The 17,364-nt window shown below is 43.2% G+C and overlaps 1 protein-coding gene across 1 annotated transcript in view; it reads left to right on the forward strand.

Annotated features, from left to right (window-relative positions):
* cpamd8 (C3 and PZP like alpha-2-macroglobulin domain containing 8) overlaps positions 1 to 17,364 on the forward strand; it is a 50,920-nt gene that overhangs the window by 4,013 nt on the left and 29,543 nt on the right. Inside the window, exons 3-22 of the mRNA XM_078285652.1 lie at positions 415 to 437; positions 1,338 to 1,503; positions 1,934 to 1,986; positions 2,755 to 2,772; positions 3,429 to 3,483; positions 3,832 to 3,945; positions 5,071 to 5,155; positions 5,378 to 5,486; positions 6,258 to 6,485; positions 6,877 to 7,047; positions 7,768 to 7,896; positions 8,312 to 8,510; positions 9,113 to 9,288; positions 10,475 to 10,624; positions 11,267 to 11,428; positions 11,534 to 11,676; positions 12,859 to 12,921; positions 14,110 to 14,341; positions 15,476 to 15,629; positions 17,196 to 17,326. Of these exons, the coding sequence (XP_078141778.1) occupies positions 415 to 437; positions 1,338 to 1,503; positions 1,934 to 1,986; positions 2,755 to 2,772; positions 3,429 to 3,483; positions 3,832 to 3,945; positions 5,071 to 5,155; positions 5,378 to 5,486; positions 6,258 to 6,485; positions 6,877 to 7,047; positions 7,768 to 7,896; positions 8,312 to 8,510; positions 9,113 to 9,288; positions 10,475 to 10,624; positions 11,267 to 11,428; positions 11,534 to 11,676; positions 12,859 to 12,921; positions 14,110 to 14,341; positions 15,476 to 15,629; positions 17,196 to 17,326 (2,561 nt within the window). The remainder of the gene's footprint in view (positions 1 to 414; positions 438 to 1,337; positions 1,504 to 1,933; positions 1,987 to 2,754; positions 2,773 to 3,428; positions 3,484 to 3,831; positions 3,946 to 5,070; positions 5,156 to 5,377; positions 5,487 to 6,257; positions 6,486 to 6,876; positions 7,048 to 7,767; positions 7,897 to 8,311; positions 8,511 to 9,112; positions 9,289 to 10,474; positions 10,625 to 11,266; positions 11,429 to 11,533; positions 11,677 to 12,858; positions 12,922 to 14,109; positions 14,342 to 15,475; positions 15,630 to 17,195; positions 17,327 to 17,364) is intronic.

Below are 17,364 nucleotides of genomic sequence, written 5' to 3' on the forward strand. Positions count from 1 at the left end.
GTGGTTTGTTATAACTTAGATATGTTATTAGGCATACGGTAAGGGTGGGAAAAACTCAAAGAGATTTAGACCCAATTAAGCTGTCCCACTGTGCTTAAGTTAACTGTTGTCCTTGTAAGTAACTTTGTACTGCTGTTCAATGCTGCCCTCTTGGCCAGGTCTCTCTTGTAAAAGAGATTTCCTTTTAATCTCAATGAGATAATATCAGGTTAAATAAAGGTTAAATAAAAAAATATAGAAGACCAGGTTGAAAAAAATATCTCATAGGACAGCAACGTTGTGTTTGATTTGTTCAGTTCAAGGTTTCATTTCTTGAATTCATGAATTAAAATAATCCATCCATCCATACATAAGTATAAATGCTTTTTAAATGGAAATATTTCCCATATAATATTTCTCTGTGTTCTATTTCAGACAAAGGCACCATCAAACTAAAGGTGAGTCTAACTTTCCGGAGTTTCCATTTGTTTTTGCAATTGTGATGGTGAAGTAGTGTCCTATAGACATGCTGGTTTCCAGAGATCTTTAAAATGCACGGCAATGTTTAGTGGCGACAGCTGCACAGTAGTGAGAGCCCCCTTGTCCGTTTGTGCACATTCCTCAGGCAACATGCAAATCAACACTAACATTATTTGTAATGCAACATCTGTCTCCGCACATTCATTGGGAATAAGGTAACAGCCTCAATATAATATGCAACAGCTGTTGACGTGCATGTATGGTCCACCGCCCCCGAAGGCTGGAATAGATCAATCTAGTATGCACGACTCGATTCCTCCCCTCTCTCCCCTGCTCGCTCTCCCCTCCCTATAACCTCCACCCTCATTCTCGTGAAATACAGTCATGTGTAGTGTGCTGTGTTATGGCTTGGCATCTTCCACTGGTCTTTAAATTGTATTAATTTCTGTGCTCTAGCCTCAGTTTCCTAAAACTATATTAATGTTGAATCAAGGTGGGAGTCAGCATCAGTCAGTTGCTGGTAAATTGCGACTGATGGCTGATAAGTTTGTCAATTCAACAAGCCCCTTGGCAGGTATTCTTGACTGCGGAAGAGCTTTTGGATTTAAACACAAACTTTGGCTTGTAAAAATTCAGATTGACTGATGACATTTTGTGGATTGGCTTGCCACTGCAGTAGATAGTTGCACAAAATTCCCTCAAGGCACTACTAGATGCTGTCATGTTGATGCTGGGTTCGAACAAACATGTCTAGTTATATGAAGAACCACTATGAAGCTCTCTCCCTCACTGACTTAAAATTAACTTCTAGTGCTATTTTTGCATTCTGCAAATCCAGCCCTGATCCTTGTTGTGTTTGCCCGTCTGTCTGCCTCCAGGTTCCCCCTGGGCTGCGAGGACAGGCCCATCTGAAGGTGTGGGGGAACCGCCACCTCACAGAGGGAGGCTACATCTTCCACAACTACACCACCGTCACAGTGGAGAGCAAGGGCACAGCTGTCTTCATCCAGACTGACAAGCCCGTTTACAAACCCAAACATAAAGGTCCCCTCATTACACACCTGCTAGTTAATCAGTTACCTAATGTATGGAAATGCATAGAATCAAGGGTATTTTTTTAAGGGTCTTGGCATAGAATAGGACTTCTCATATTCAGTCAAAGGAATCTGACTAGATGTTGTCATGTTGATGCTGATTTTGGATCAAACATATCCGGTTATATGAAGAACCAATATTGAAATAAGTCCTATGGGCTTATTATGTCATTCTGATAGTTATCCTGTATGATGACTGGTATATTACATTTTAATTTATCAGATTAGTTCAGCCCGTTCATTCAATCAATTCAGTCATATGACAGAATTTTAGAATTTGGTCCTAGACTTGTTCAAACGCATAAAGGTTTTCATGTTGGAAGGATGGAGACCTTCTGTATATTAAAACCCTAATCTTGTGTTTTTCTTTTGGCCTTTAGTGCTCATCAATGTGTACACAGTCACCCCTGACCTGAGGCCAATAAATGACAAGGTAATGTAGAATTTCTGTCACATAAAAGCCAATAATGTCGCACCCCCCGGACCCCCAGCACACAAACCTAAACTTAAACCTAAACTAAATAAAGAATACAAAATAACCAGATAGTAAACAGGAACATGAATTGTGGCATTATGTATTAAATCTGTATGTAAAATCAGAAAAAATGCATTTTAATGATGGTGTGTACAGAGAAAATTCATTAAAGAGCTAAACAAGCTTACTTTTTTCCAACTTAACAGTTTCAAAATTGCTAATAGAATGATAGGGATTTCCCCAGCAGTGACTAGTGTTCAGTTTTCTGTTTACATTTCTTAAATGGTACATGCCTTTTATTGCATCTAGACTTACACTTTAGCTATAGAACAGCATCCATAATATTTAGCATGAACATATTTTCCAACCCTAATTGGGGGAATTAAGAGGGGAAACCTAGTCTGCCCTGAGTGCACAGAAATGTACAGTTACCTATTTACAGAAGCCAGGCTAGAGTCATTTCTGCTGGAATGTTAGCAATGGCTCCAAATATACCGTGCAACTGTGCAGACAGACGGTTTATTGATGTTTGCAGCTATAAACGTCCGCTGCTGGCAAAGGGCAGTACTCACTTTCACAGATGGATGATTGTTGGACAGGGAAGGAGCGGGGTGAAGAGCAGGGGAGAGGGATAGGTTCCTCTGTGGCTTTGCAGCTTTTTATCTTATCCATGCCATCCTTGACTTTTTCTTCTCTTCTTCTACTTTTCTCTCTTTTTCTTCACAGATCGAGGCGTATGTTGTGGTGAGTGGAGGCTGGCAGGACCACCCAGGGTTGGCAGAGCCACGTCCGGGAGGGCACAGTGGCAGTTTTAGTTTCCAGCCTGGTTGGAGATTACAGGGCAGCAGTCAGGGCAGCTCACCTAGATAACAGGGTGCTCTTTGGAAGAGCAGAGGGATAAAGAACATGAAAGGAGCCTCTTCTCTTCTCTTCTCTTCTCTTCTCTTCTCTTCTCTTCTCTTTCCTTCACCCCCCCCCCCCCCCCCCCCACATACACACACACACACACACACACGCACACTTTCTCTCTCTCTCCCTTACTCACTGCCCACACACATTTATTGTCTCTCTTCTCAGACCCTGAGACGTTTTTAGGGCAAATAACAAGCTGCTGGTTCATAAGAGGCTTTGGGAAGGCCATGCATGACTTATGTCTAGCGATAAGTGCTTAGATGTTTTTACTACTCTCTCACCTGCAGCCTGTGTATCACCTGAGGAAAAGTTGTAAAAGTATTTTGACACTGTTCTGAGATGGGAGCCAGGTCTGAGGGTCAAGTGCAGTTCAAGGACTATTAAACCCCATCCAACACTCTTATGCAATTAAATGAGAAATACGATTTAACACACATGAGATGTGAAATCTGAACAGTGTTTTCTCATCTGCTGATTTTATCTTCCAGGATCCAAGAGGATCCAGGATGGTCCAGTGGAAGGGCCTTAAATCCATCTGCTGTGGTGAGACACTTCTTCTACAGTGTATTTGCACCACCATTGTGCAGCCTAGAGATTCACAATGCATTGCAATGTTTCTCCAAGGAATGTTTTTACTGAAGTGGAAAGGCTTCTGAAACACCATTTTGCTTTTATTATTGCATATGATACTAAAACTCCTCACTGAATTCAATATTTAAGATAATTATTTTAAGTGGGGTGGAAACTCTGGCATAGTCTGTCTGTACAGTGGTAGCAAAAACACTGCTGCATTGTAATTGTCATATCAGGTTGTATGGTGTTGTATGGTTAATCACCACCGAGCACACAGGTATTATACTGGGTAACAGTTGCTTTTGTTTGTCTCTTCAGGTGTTGTCAACATGAGTTTCCCTCTGTCGGACCAGCCTGTGTTCGGAGAGTGGTTTATCTTTGTGGAGATGCAGGGCCACACCTACAACAAGTCCTTTGAAGTGCAGAAGTATGGTGAGGACCTGTACATAGAAGATAGTTAACATAACAGTGTATAGTGTTGTTTATCCTTGATGCTTGATCATTTGAGGACTTTGTGTGTTATGAGATTTACATTTAAATTTGAGGCAGTTTAAATTGCCTCTTTGTCCCGGCTCAAAACTCACTTTTATTCTCTAGCTTTGAAGCCCTCTTGATTTGTCTGATTGTATGTGTATGTCTTATGTTTTTTTTCTGGTAGTGCTATGTTGATGTTCTATGATTAGAGTGATTTAAAAAAAAATATTTACTGGCTTTGTGCAGCACTCTGATCAAATCCAGTTGTTTCTTGTCCTGTAGAATGTGCGTTAGAAATGCATTTGACTTAACTCTCTCTTTTCAGGGCAATGTACAATGAGTGCAATTGTAGAATAACCCTAACTTAAAGGATAAGGCTGGTGTTTTTTAATACATTGCTTACCGTCAACAAATCCTATGAAAATAACAAAATCAGCAATGATTTTGTTTTGCCAACAAGTCTCGTCCATGTAGCCGGTGCCCAATGCAGCCATGTCCCAGCAGCCATAGAACTCCACTGTATTAAAAAAACGATTAAAAACACGTCAAAGAGCCATGCCGTTGCTCTGGGCAACATATTTCATCATCGCGATGCACCGGGCCGGCCGACTTTTTCCTCAAACAACTTAATAAGCTGGCTGTAAACACGTTTGCGATCTCAGGAAAGTAGTTCCGTAGCACCGAGAATAGTCTCCGGCGTAATGAAGAATTTGTTCCCATTTGAATTTGATTTGGTAATAACTACAACAGCCTGACTTCGTGGTAACAGTTAGCGATTTTTAAAATTGAAACTATGTCTTTGTGAGATGTATTTCAAGGTTTTTAGCTTACAATTGGAGCCAATGACATCCGGGTTGATGGCTAAAAACGGTACGTGGGAAGTCAGAAAGTAACGGGAGTAGAGCAAACGCATTGTTGATTTTGTTATTTTCATAGGATTTGTTGATGGTAAGCAATGCATTAAAAAACACCAGCCTTATCCTTTAATGCATCACCAACATGACAAGAGGCAAATAATGAGTACAACAACTCCAAAAAATTAGAATAAGTAACAAAAGTAATATTCTCTTGCCCCCCTCACAGTGATGCCCAAGTTTGAGTTGGTGATCGATCCGCCACACTACATCCGTGACCTGAACTCCTGTGAACAGGCCACTGTCAGGGCCAGGTGAGTCTCCTAAAATTCAGCATTGTAACAGAGTAGAGCCAGGGGCTGAAAAACCCAAATATCTCCCTTTGACAGAGGGATTTTCTTTTGGCTCACAGTCTATGAAAGCTTCCAAGTGTGCTGTTGTTGGATGTTTTTGTATTGTATGTGATTGCACTTTTTGTAGCATTACACTTACCAAGTTGAATTTTATGTATCCTGATACATCTTAATGTTGTGCAGGTATACCTTTGGGAAGCCAGTGACAGGGAAGCTGACAGTGAATATGACAGTGAATGGAGTTGGCTACTACCGCCATGAGATGGGCCATCCTGTGGTCAAAACCATGGAGGTGAGTTTATTTAATCCCTGGTCAACAGGTATCCTGATATTGAGTACTATACTGCTGTGTGTGAAGTGATTTCAAGGCCCATATGGATACCGAACTGCTATTCTGGGCTCAAATTGTATCTTAAGTTAGAATAACTAAGATAGGAAAGAGGAACCTGGCTGGCGACCCTGGATCAGCACTTAGAGAGTCGTTCTAAATGAGGCTGCTGATGAACTGTGTTTTCTAATAGTCTATAACATAAAAGCTGCCATTTGCTGGACAGTTTATCCAAAGTGCCTAACAGTAGGGATGGGACAATATATCGAAAAGTCAATATATCGCAATGCAAAAATGTCACAATACGTATCGTGGGGCAGAAAAATGTATCATGATATTAGCTACATTTTATTCTACTGTAGTAATAACAAATTAGATGACTTGCCCATCACAATTTCACAAGCTCTCCATCAAAATTACATTATTTGCACTTTGTAATGACATGTTTAAATTGTTGTTTACATTCTAGCAAGCCAGTGCCATTCCTAGAAAGATTTGTGGCTCAGAAAGAAACATAATTCTGCACAGTCAGATTTTGTTGTCATTGAACTTTTCTTTATTACATCATATCGTGGTTGTATTGAATCGTGAAACCATATCGCTTATCGTATCGTGAGATAAGCATATCGTCCCATCACTACCTAACAGTAGCATCCTAACCCTCCTAACCCTGGCAGCGTTAGTGCCATGTTCTACACACTGAGCTATACCAGATCACTCTGCTACTGTTGTCAGATCAAAGGCTCAGCCACCTTCAGCCTGTGTGTGAAGGACATGATGCCCTTGGATGTGGCAGATCACTTCAGGGGCACGGTGAGCATGTGGGCGTCGGTGACCAGCGTGGACGGAAGCAGGCAAACCACATTCGACGACTCCACACCCGTCCATAAACAGCTCATCGACATCAAGTACTCCAAGGACACACGCAAACAGTTCAAGCCTGGTCTGCCTTACAAGGGGAAGGTGAGACAACAGAGTTTGGGCACATAATCATATAGTTACTATTGCATCCAGAAAAATAACCAGCTTTTATATGTAAAAAGGCAGTGGAAAAATCGGCTCCCAATGGGTCAAAGAACATGAAATAGAAAAGGTGGGAAACCGTATAATGCACAATACAAGTAGTTTATTTGCTATGAATAGTGCTGACAAATACCAGCACTTCAAACCAATAAATGAACCCAAATATATTAGAGCCTATCTGAGTAGCTGCTGAGTGCTGCTTGTATTCTGGTGGTGACTGTTTGCAATTCTACCATTATTGATAACTCTGCATCTGTCTCTGTCTGTCTCTGCGTCTGTTTTCTGTGTTTGTCTTTTTCCACCTGGCCTCTCTTAACCCTCTCTCCCACAGATTGAGGTGACCTACCCTGATGGGAGCCCGGCCGATGGGGTGCGGGTGCGTGTGAAGGCGGAGTTGACGCCCAAGGACAACGTCTACACCAGCGAACTGACCTCCAAGGATGGCCAGGCCACCTTTGAGATCCCCTCCATCCCCACCGCTGCCCAGTATGTCTGGCTAGAGGTCAGTGGCTGTGCAACCCCAGAGAGAGCGGGGGTATCGGGAGACGGAGAGTTTTTTCTAATAGTGCTGTGCGATATAAACGGAAACATTTTTTTTTTAAATAGTATGATAGCTAAGGGGTTAGAGAGAGACAAAGAGAAACGGGCAGAAAAAGCAAGAAGTTTCATGATTTGAATCAGTAGCTAGTAGGGATGGGACGATATATCGAAAATCAATATATTGCAGAATATATTGGGGGGCAGAAAAATGAATCGCAATGTTAGCTACATTTTATTCTGCTGTAGTAATCACAAATGAGACGGCTTGCCCATCACAATTTCACAAGCTCTCAATCGAAATTACATTATTTGCACTTTGTAATAACATTTTTAAATTGTTGTTTACATTCTAGCAAGACAGGCCCATTGCTAGAAAGATTTGTGGCTCAGAAATAAACATATTTCTGCACAGGCAGACTTTGTTGTCATTATTACGTCGTATCGCGGTTGTATCGAATCATGAACCCCATATCGTGTATCGAATCGTATTGTGAGAAAAGCATATGGTCACATATGTAACTAGTCATATATAGAGGTCATGTATAGGTCATGTATAGTGTTGCATGGGAGTCTCCACTTTCATACATTGTTACTTTTGAACGGTGAGGCATGGTATGAAGGATAGTATGATTCTGAATGAATCCTATTTAAGACATTGCATGTTTTGCTTTGCCTGGCATAGACCAAGGTGACATCCATTGAGGGCAAGCCAGCAGGAGACCAGTACCTGCCCAGCTATCTGTCCATCAGTAGCTGGTACTCTCCCAGCAAGTGTCACATCCAGATCCAGAGCTCCAGCTCCCCGCTCAAGGTAAACACTGCTTTCTTTTGGGCCGAAATTTCCACGGAAAGTCTGCTGAGCGTGTATGCTGTTTTTCAGCATCATCCTGCCTCACATTCATACAGTTACACAAATTCACGCTTGGGAGCTGCCCAGTACAACCAAAGTGTTTGTTGTGTGTTTGAGCCACTGAGTAGCTACACAGGAGCAGTTGGAGATTGCTCAAGGACATCTTCCAGGTCTGAGCGAGGGGAGAAGATTATTAATTCACTTTCTCCGCTCAGATTTAAATAAAGTTTTGTCAGCAGCTGGCATGAATCCTGTTGCTTTGGGTTCAAACCTCATCTCAGTCCATTTCCAAAATGTCATCTAATGCCATCTAAATGCTGAAGGATCATTCTTAACATGATCCCAACGGCATATTTGCGTCTGTCTGTGTGTGTAGGTCGGCCAGGAGGCGGAAGTGGCTCTGAAGTCCACTTGTCCCTGTAACTTCACCCTGCACTACGAGGTGGCGTCCAGGGGGAACATCGTCCTCTCAGGCCAGCAGTCAGCCAACCTCACAGCCTCGCACCGAGGAAAGAGGGCAACGGTCACCTTTGACAAGAACATCCACACCACCCACCTGCCTCCTTCCACCTCTGGTCAGTACAGTGCAGGGCTCCATTTCCTGTTAAATGCTTCGACATCACCTTTGTCCATTGGATTTTAATAGAGTAACGATGCACAACAAGACACTCTAAGAAAACCTGTTCATTGGCCCCTGCTGAATGAAAGAGAGATTCTTCACATCATTCCCACTTAGCTTGTAGGTAGGCAATGGAGAAATGGGATCCCCAAGACAAAAGCAGGGAGGTTCCACTCAAAGACCCTTAGGCTGTTCACTGGACTCCTGACTTTACAGTGCGGCAATGGAGAGGATTTGCTGTTACGCATTCTCGACAGCACAAGAGCCTGTTATGTTTTTAGCACTCGTTGGCAAGCGCTGGAAGTTAAAACTATTCAAACTTTTAGCAATAAAGCAGTAGCTAGACCAGCACTTCCCTTAAGCATCTGTTAAGTGCTGTTACCTAAAAAAGAGGCAGTCAGTGAACACAGGCCTTTATTCCCTCTGATGATCTCTCTTTTCTTCTTAATGGGCTTGATGGAATGTCCCACCCACATTACTGTTTTTTTTGTGAGTAAAATGTCACCTTACCACCTTCCTGTGCCCTCTCTTCTGTATGCCCTCTCTTCTGTATGCCAGGTGTCGGAGGCTCCACCCCCCAGGCGGAGTTGGACAGCTGTGTGTCGTACCTACGTTTCCCTGTCAGCCACGGCATGGCACCGCTCAGCCGCCTGCTGGTCTACTACGTGAGGGAAAACGGCGAGGGCGTCACGGACAGCTTGCAAATCCCTATCCAGCCCAGCTTCGAGAACCAGGTTTGCATTAGTAATATGTTGAAAAGTAAGGCTTCACGGTACATCGTAAAAATACAGCGTGAGACCTTCTTCCCTGCTGTCTCCTGCCCTCTGTTTTACTCCACACAGTAGGGCTTTATACTGATACATGATTTATATCAGTGTAATTCAATACACTTTTGCAACATACTGGAAACAGAGCAAAAATAGGCCTCTTTTTAAATCTTCGTTTATCCAGGGAATAGTTTGGCCGAGCATTCACCCTCTTTTTCTGTGCTACACTGCTTGCCATTGACACAATTACACACATCTACATATTGGGAGCTTTCCAGTACAGCCACAGTATACAGCTAGGATAACAAGGGGCTAAACACCTTGCTGTTGGTTGGATATTAGTTAAGAAATAATTATGGATAAAACCTGGAGAAAAATAATGAGCCCTCCATTCCTGTATGCATACGTTTTGGAGGTGAGTCCAAGCATCCGTGCACCATCTCTGTCCACAGTCTAATGTCTGTAAACAAACAGCTGTGTTGGCCTGGGAGAGCTCCCCAGTTCCTGCCTGCATTAGGTGGAGTTAACTCCCTGAAGTATTTACAGCTCCCTGGTATGCCATTACAACACTGTGTGTGTGTGTGTGTGTGTGTGTGTGTGTGTGTGTGAGGGGTAAAGGAGGGGGGGGGGGGGATTGTGAGGACATGATGAGACAGAGGCCATGTGGGAAGATGAGTGGGGTCGTGACAGGAGAGGATGACAGGTTACGGAGTGGTGAAAGGAGGGCAGCGGAACCGATTAACGGGGCTAATTTGTGACTGTGTGCTGCTGAAAAATGGTTTTGATGCGTGAAAGTTTATGGCTGACTCTCACCCTCCCTCCCTCTCTTTAAGTCCTCTTTCAAAGCCTGTAGTTTTCCACTCTCTGTCCCAGTGTTTCCCCATGGCCTTACTCAAGCATATAGGATTGAGGCTGTTCTCTCCGTCCCAGCCCTAACACATAAGTTGCCATCAAGCCATTGAGGAACAAAACACTACTAACTATTGATTATACTGAGTGAATCTCACTAAAAATTCCTGTCTGCTGTTCTTACACCATTTAATGTGCAATATTTTGGCATAGTGTTAAATGCATTTCGGACTATATTATACTACAGCTTATAATACGGTATGCATATCATCCATTGCATTGTGTATCTCATGTTGTTTCCCAGGTGTCCGTTTCTCTGTCAGCTAATGAGTCGATGCCTGGGGAAGCCGTGAGCCTGCGTGTTCGGGGAGAGAGGGGCTCCTGTGTGTGTGTGGCCACTGTGGATAAGAGTCTTTACCTCCTAAAGCCCGACTTCCAGCTCAGTCCAGACAAGGTTGGTCCTCAGTGTATAAATTGCCTCAGTGTATAAATTGCATTTTAGTATAAAACATGTCCACCTTAGATATGGTTTAATCTTACATTAAAGAAAGAGTGGAAACGCACACCAGTATAGGGGAGGTGCTGGCTAATGGGGACAACATCAAAAACTTTCAAGAGGTAGTGTGATATCTGAATGATAAATAATTTTGTATGAGTTATGAGTGTGCGGCTACCTCTTGAAAGTTTTTAATCTTATATTAAGTGTCAAATTCTTGTTTTTCTTAGAACAAGTAAGAAAAACAATCTTCTATTTTAGTGAGATAGTTTCAGTTGTTTTTGCAGTGTGGTCTGCAAATGTAACTTTATTTATCGCTCTCCTTTCTCACTGATATCTCCTTATGTAAACCTTTTCAATCTCAAAATGTAAACTTTTGCAAACCTTTTAAGCAAAGAATTTGTAAGCAAGGAATAAACAAAGTAATGAAATAAATTGCTAGATCCATGCATGTGTTTTGTGACACATCTTTGTGACTTTTACTTGTAGATTATTTGTTCTCTGGCCATTAGATCAGGAGATATGTCTAACTGTGAGCTGTATATGTGTGTCTGTGCCTGTGTGTGTGTGTGTGTGCATGTGTGTGTTTCCACTGCACAGGTGTTTAAAGAGCTGGCAGACTTTGATGTGTCGGACGCCTTTGGCATTCCTAAAGATGATGGACACTTCTGGTGGCCTGGGCTGTCATCGAAGAGACGGAGGCGCTCCTCTGTGTTCCCATGGCACTGGGACATCACCAAGGACGCACGCTTCGCTTTCACAGTGAGAACACACACTCAGTTATGAGCCCAGGGTGATGATGTATGAATGTTTGAAAAAACTCTTAGCGTGTGCGTATGTGTGTTTCTCTCTGTGCGTTCACCACAGGAAACAGGGCTGGTTGTGATGACAGACATGGTGAGTCTGAACCACCGGCAGAGCGGAGGGATGTACACAGACGAGGCCGTTCCTGCCTTCCAGCCCCACACCTCCACCTTAGTGGCTGCCATGCACTCTCGCCCCACACCCAGGTAAAGCAGAAGCACTCACCATATGCATGTCAGCGGCAGTCTCAGGGTCTTGTTCATTTTTACATTTTCATTTTTAGGCATTTATCCAGAGTGACATAGGCTTTGTTCACACTTAGCTTGTTTGGAGCAGTTTATTTGAATTCTGGAGCATTTTGTTTGGTTCGTTTTGGCAGGTGAGAACAGTGCCGTTTGAACTCAGGTGCACATCAAATAACCTATTAATGCTTAGCTTAAGTTACAGGGACTGGATGTGGATTTGTTTTGACTGAAAATCTCAAACCCTGTGGAATGACAGGTTACCAAAACTCAGTCCAATAAATCCTTGTTAGTCCATGTGACTTTTGGTTACAAGCCCTGGTTTGCTTGTAATTGGAAAGTATGAGCCTGAAGGAACCAAATACAAAAATGCAACAAAGTAAACCTTTCCACTATGTTCTGGATCAAAGAAAACAAACTATAAGTGTGATTGCACCCCAACAGTGAGTGAGCAGGTTGGGGTTTAGTGTCTTGCTCTGGGACATTTGGCTGCTGATGTAAACATATTGGCTGCTACTGGGATCAAACCTTTGACCTTTCTGTTTGGGACAGTCCCTCTAGCCGTTAAGCCACTCTGTATTTTAAATGCATTGCTTATTTCAAAGGAGAGTGGCAAGTCCACACTCGGTATTTAATGCAGGTTTGCAGAAATCAACTTATTGATATAGCAGAACCCACACCGTTATGGGTTTTATGTTTTCTGAATACAATGAACTTGAAAGCAAAGCCACTGGGGTGCAATCATTTGAACAAAGTTTGACCCAAAGCTTTGGCAATTTTCATATTTGTTAAACCTCTAAGTGTTATTTGGAGTAATCTAAAAAATATATAAAATATACACAGTGAATTTACCTAGATCGACATTCCTTGCACTTGGGTTAAATAAGGTCTCTGAACTGAGAAATAGAGAAGCAGAGAAAAACAAGACAAAAGAAATTAGAGTTATTGGGTTGTCCATATTTTAGGTCTACATTCCTTCATGCCATGAATAGCTCTCATTCTAGAGATGAACATTAAACACATGGTGTGACTTAGAGGATGTCGGCGTGGATTTCAGAATAATACATTTTCCAATTATGGCTTTTTATTGTGAGCAGAGCCACAGCTGAGGCCTTTTATTGATGTCAGCTTGTGTTTTGGTTGCAGAGCAGAGAAGCGCAGGCGTACATTTTTCCCGGAGACGTGGGTGTGGCACTGCCTCAATGTCAGGTATTTGAATCTTTCTAAATATTAAACATGCGTGTGTGTGTGTGTGTGTGTGTGTGTGCATGTGTGTGCATGTGTGTGTGTGTGCGTGTGAGAGCTACCTTTGAGTGGATGGAGGTTATCTCAGGTGCACCGGATTGTACATACTTAAATGGGATTTGGTCACAGTCCAAAGCTAAAAGCATTGACGAAAGCAGAGGAATGAAGAGGAGAGGAGAAGACGGGAGGAAGGCTGGAAGAGCGAGGGAAAGACAGGAAAAGAAAGGACAAAAGGCCATAAAAGTAGTGTAGAGATGAGAGGAGGGGAAAGTGTGGAGATGAGAGGAGGGTAAAACAGGAGGAGAAAGGAGAAGAGGTGGTGCTGTACAGAAAGTGTGGAGATGAGAAGAGGGTTTGCGAGGAAAAGAAAGGAGAGGAAGAAGGCTTGGAAAGAAGATGGGAAGACGGGATAAAAAAAAGAGGAGAGCTGGAAGAGAAAGTGTGGAGATGAGAGATGGCGGGGAAGTGAGGAGAGGAGAGGAAAAGAAGACAGAGGTGCAAGTGAAGCCTGTATGTGAGAAGTGGGATATTCCATCACTCCAGCAGCGTCCAGTATTTCCTCCCACTGGGTGTGAATGTGCCTCATTTAAATTGGGCTATCTTGGAACAGCCTGTCACTTTCTCAACAGCTCCTTCCATTCATTTTCAGCCAATATAAATGAACTGCCCATAGATTTCCATATGCTTGATTCCTTTGGGCAGGACTTCAGCTCTGCCTAATTTCCTATGTAGTCCAAAGCTTTGATTTCCCTTAACGTGTATTAAAGTGGATTTTGGGCAACTTTGATCAAAAGGAAGGGCGTACATGCAGTTTATTATACCCTGTGACAGTTTGCCAAGACCAACATTAAATATGTGTTGCCAATAATGATCTCAGCCCGCTTCATTCAAAGAAACAGATTGGGTCAACACCTGACTGTTCCTCACACCTATCCATTATAGAGTGTTTATAATAGTTATATTGGTGCAGGTGTTGGTGTTGACACAGGTGCGTCCGACATAAAAGTAATCTGCAGTGTTTTATCAATCCTGTCCTTGTTGTTTCTGCCTTTTTCAGTGGTATTACTTGTGTTTAATAAAAGCGTGAAGCCATGCTGAAATCTTTTCACTTCAATGTACATTTAAGTTGATCTCAACATGTGTCACTGGCAGCGCTGAAAGCGGGGAAGCTGAGCTGCGATTAGACGTGCCCGATTCCATCACCACCTGGGTGACGGAAGCCATTGGCCTGTCAGAAGAGAAGGGGCTGGGCTTAGCGAAGAGGGCGGAGCTTCGCACCTTCAAGCCGTTCTTTGTTGACTTCACGTTGCCCTACAGCGTGATCAGAGGGGAGCAGACCAAAGTTCCCCTCACTGTCTACAACTACCTGCCGACCTGTTCTGAGGTGAGGAGGCGAGGGCAGATGGACAGGAAACATAATAGTTACTTTTCCACAGCACAGCAAATGTGTAATAAGGCTAATCAGCAGTTGGCTGGTGCTTAGACAGAACCCAGTTCCCACATCCTACTGAGAAAGCTTGTTTGCCTTCTCACAGTGCAAACTTTACACTCTTCACCCAAACCATAGTCCTGAAGATGCCAATAATAGCATTAGTTCAAAATCATTTTACATCATTTTATACAAGTCATTGTATATTTCTGCATTTTGCATGCCAAAATAGTTCTGATGTCAAAACTATGTGACAGTGGCTGCTACCACCCTTGTACAATATTGTCCATCAAAGGGAGGTAATCATACTGGTCAGTCATACATACGTTCTGTGCAACTAAATACAGAGGCAAAAGAGTCCTGCACATTCCCGATGTGCCATGCACAATGAGCCTAAATGGAGCCTTGCTATAGGAAAGTTATTGGTAGCCATGAGGCCCAGGGGCAATGAGGGATGGGTGGCGGCAGCCAAGGAGGGCATAGGTTTGTAATGTGAAGCCATGAGGTCAGTCCAGAAGTATGTTTTGGCGCTCACTTCGAGGAACCCTCTTTGTTCTGTCTTGGCCATAAATGGGTCCATCCTGCGCTTCACACAGATGACATCATGATGTTCGCAGATGAGCCTGTTAAATGGCCTGTGCGTGCGCTGCCGTAACGTCATGTTAGGTGATTATGCAAACCAGCGTAGCCCGTTCTTTGATATCCACCCCGGCAACATGTGATTCCTATATTTTCTGCTATGTTATTTACGACTGGTGGCGTGTGGATGAAGAACAGTGAAAAGATCCGACTGCATTACTGAGCCCTCTGTGAAAATTGGACGATGAGTGGAACTTAATCCTTCGGGGAGCTTGAGAAGCATGAGTCAGTCAGCATGGAAAATTCACAATGTGATTTAGAAAGTCTCTCCCAATGCTTTTAGAGCTTTGAGGAGAACACACTATATGAGGGAGGGGCGTGCCGGGCAGATATGACGCCATTATAGCCTGTCAGAGGAGATCCACTGTGTCTGAGTGTAATACACCTCTCCTCTCCTCTCCTCCCCTCCCCTATATTCTCCTCTGCTCTCCTCTCCCTCTCCCTTTACAGGTTCATGTTAAAGTCTCAGTTCCCAAGGGCATCAAGTTCGTGGGCCACCCAGGAAAGCACCATCTAACCAGGAAGAAGTGTGTGGCTCCAGGAGAGGCCACACCCACATCCATCGTACTGTCGTTCACTGAACTGGGGGCCGCTAACATCACAGGTATTTTTGATCTTAATGGGAACCAAGACATGTCTTTCATTCATTGTCAAATATTAGTATTTCATGAGTTTAAATACTATATTAATGAGTCATCTATTAGCACATTGTGATTGTTCTCGTAAAACATATCTTCTAAAAGACAGATTTATGGTTTGTATTATTGTGAAAAGCAACATTAACTATGAATCTTCACACCTCTTTCACATCTCACAATCCTTTTCACATGTTCAGAAAGAACTATATGAAACTGAGTGGGAGTTCCAGTCCAGAAAAAAAGAGGAAGAGGGTATTTTTTAGTGACTTTCAACGTCATGCATTTGTTTCTCAAAAAACAACATATGTGACAGATGACAAGACACAGATGTTGTATTTGTCAAAAAACAAAAGTCATGACAGCAGACAGACAGACAGAAATATAAATTTTAACATCGTTGTTATAGGGGCAGCTCCTTATATGGTGTCTGCCTTCCCCCTCTTAATAGTCGCATCCTTTCCCTCCATTTCTGTCTATGTGCTGAGGGACTGTGCAGAGTCTATAGTGTTGAATTGGTCTCAGAAATAAAACTACTATGCACACTGCTATAATGATCCCATTCAGTGTTTATTTTGTCCACAAAAATCAGCATTTGGATTGTGAAGGATCTTCAGTGGGATTATGATGCTCATGTAAACAAATACAGATTGGACTGTTCTGGGCCATGAAAATAGCATTATCTGAATTCTTAAGGGGCATGCCACTTTAAAACAATAGCAGCCTTTCACCAGGGCTGCTGTCCACTCAGTGTGATGCCTTACTAAAGGGCAAGCCTTTGACTTAGGAGAGCTCTGCTGGCCAAGGAGCTCAGCTGTGTGTGATCTGGTCACCCACCCAGAGTTACAAACAGTCCCCTCCAGAGTGCATGTGAGAACAAAGCAGGCCAGCAGCGGGGGAGCAGCCAGGGCCTTGCTGTGACACTCAGTGGCATGTTGATGAGTTTGCAGGTCACTGGCGGTCAATGGGCCCCCCACGGCCCCTCTCCCAGTCCCCTGGCCCCTAGTCTTTCCCTCTCACTACACACACACAAAGAGACGCCGCTGGCACAGGGCCACGTTTCCAATGTGCTCCTCAGCAAGAGAACTAGGAGTCCTCTTACAGACATGTTTGTGTTGTGTAATGTATGTTGCGCTAGATGTACAAAACTTCATGCCTGAGAGACATCAAACGTATGGTCTTACCAAACTATTAGTGGTTTCACTAACACTTTTTGATGTTTGCTTGAAATCCCTTGACTGTATGTGTAGCCATAATGAGATATGCTTTACATTTTGGCCATTTATCCACCCCCCTGTAAAGAGTGACTTATAATAAGTGCTACAGTGGGATAAGTCTAAATATCTAGATTGGCAACACTACAAACAGCCAAGTGCAAGGAGCGCAAAGGTCAAAACATTAGTGCCAAACAAAAGGAGTAACAAACTGTTTTGCAAGAATATTCTTGTATAACAGAGAAGTACTTGGGAAAGATAATAATAAGATATTTGAAGTGAGAGAAGGTAGTCTCATTTTACTCTCTGCTGCCCCAATAGCCCGTGCCATTGCCTACAGTGAACCAAGCTGCTGTTCGGATGGTCTCCAGACAGGCAAAACAGGCAACGACTTGGACGACAGAAGGACCCCAACTGGGCTGGACTACGTCCGCAGGAGTGTCCTGGTGGAGGTAAAACATGTTGATGTTGATGTTACACATCGATCAAT

Source organism: Centroberyx gerrardi, chromosome 9 (assembly GCF_048128805.1).
Source record: "Centroberyx gerrardi isolate f3 chromosome 9, fCenGer3.hap1.cur.20231027, whole genome shotgun sequence".
Lineage (NCBI taxonomy): Eukaryota > Metazoa > Chordata > Actinopteri > Beryciformes > Berycidae > Centroberyx > Centroberyx gerrardi.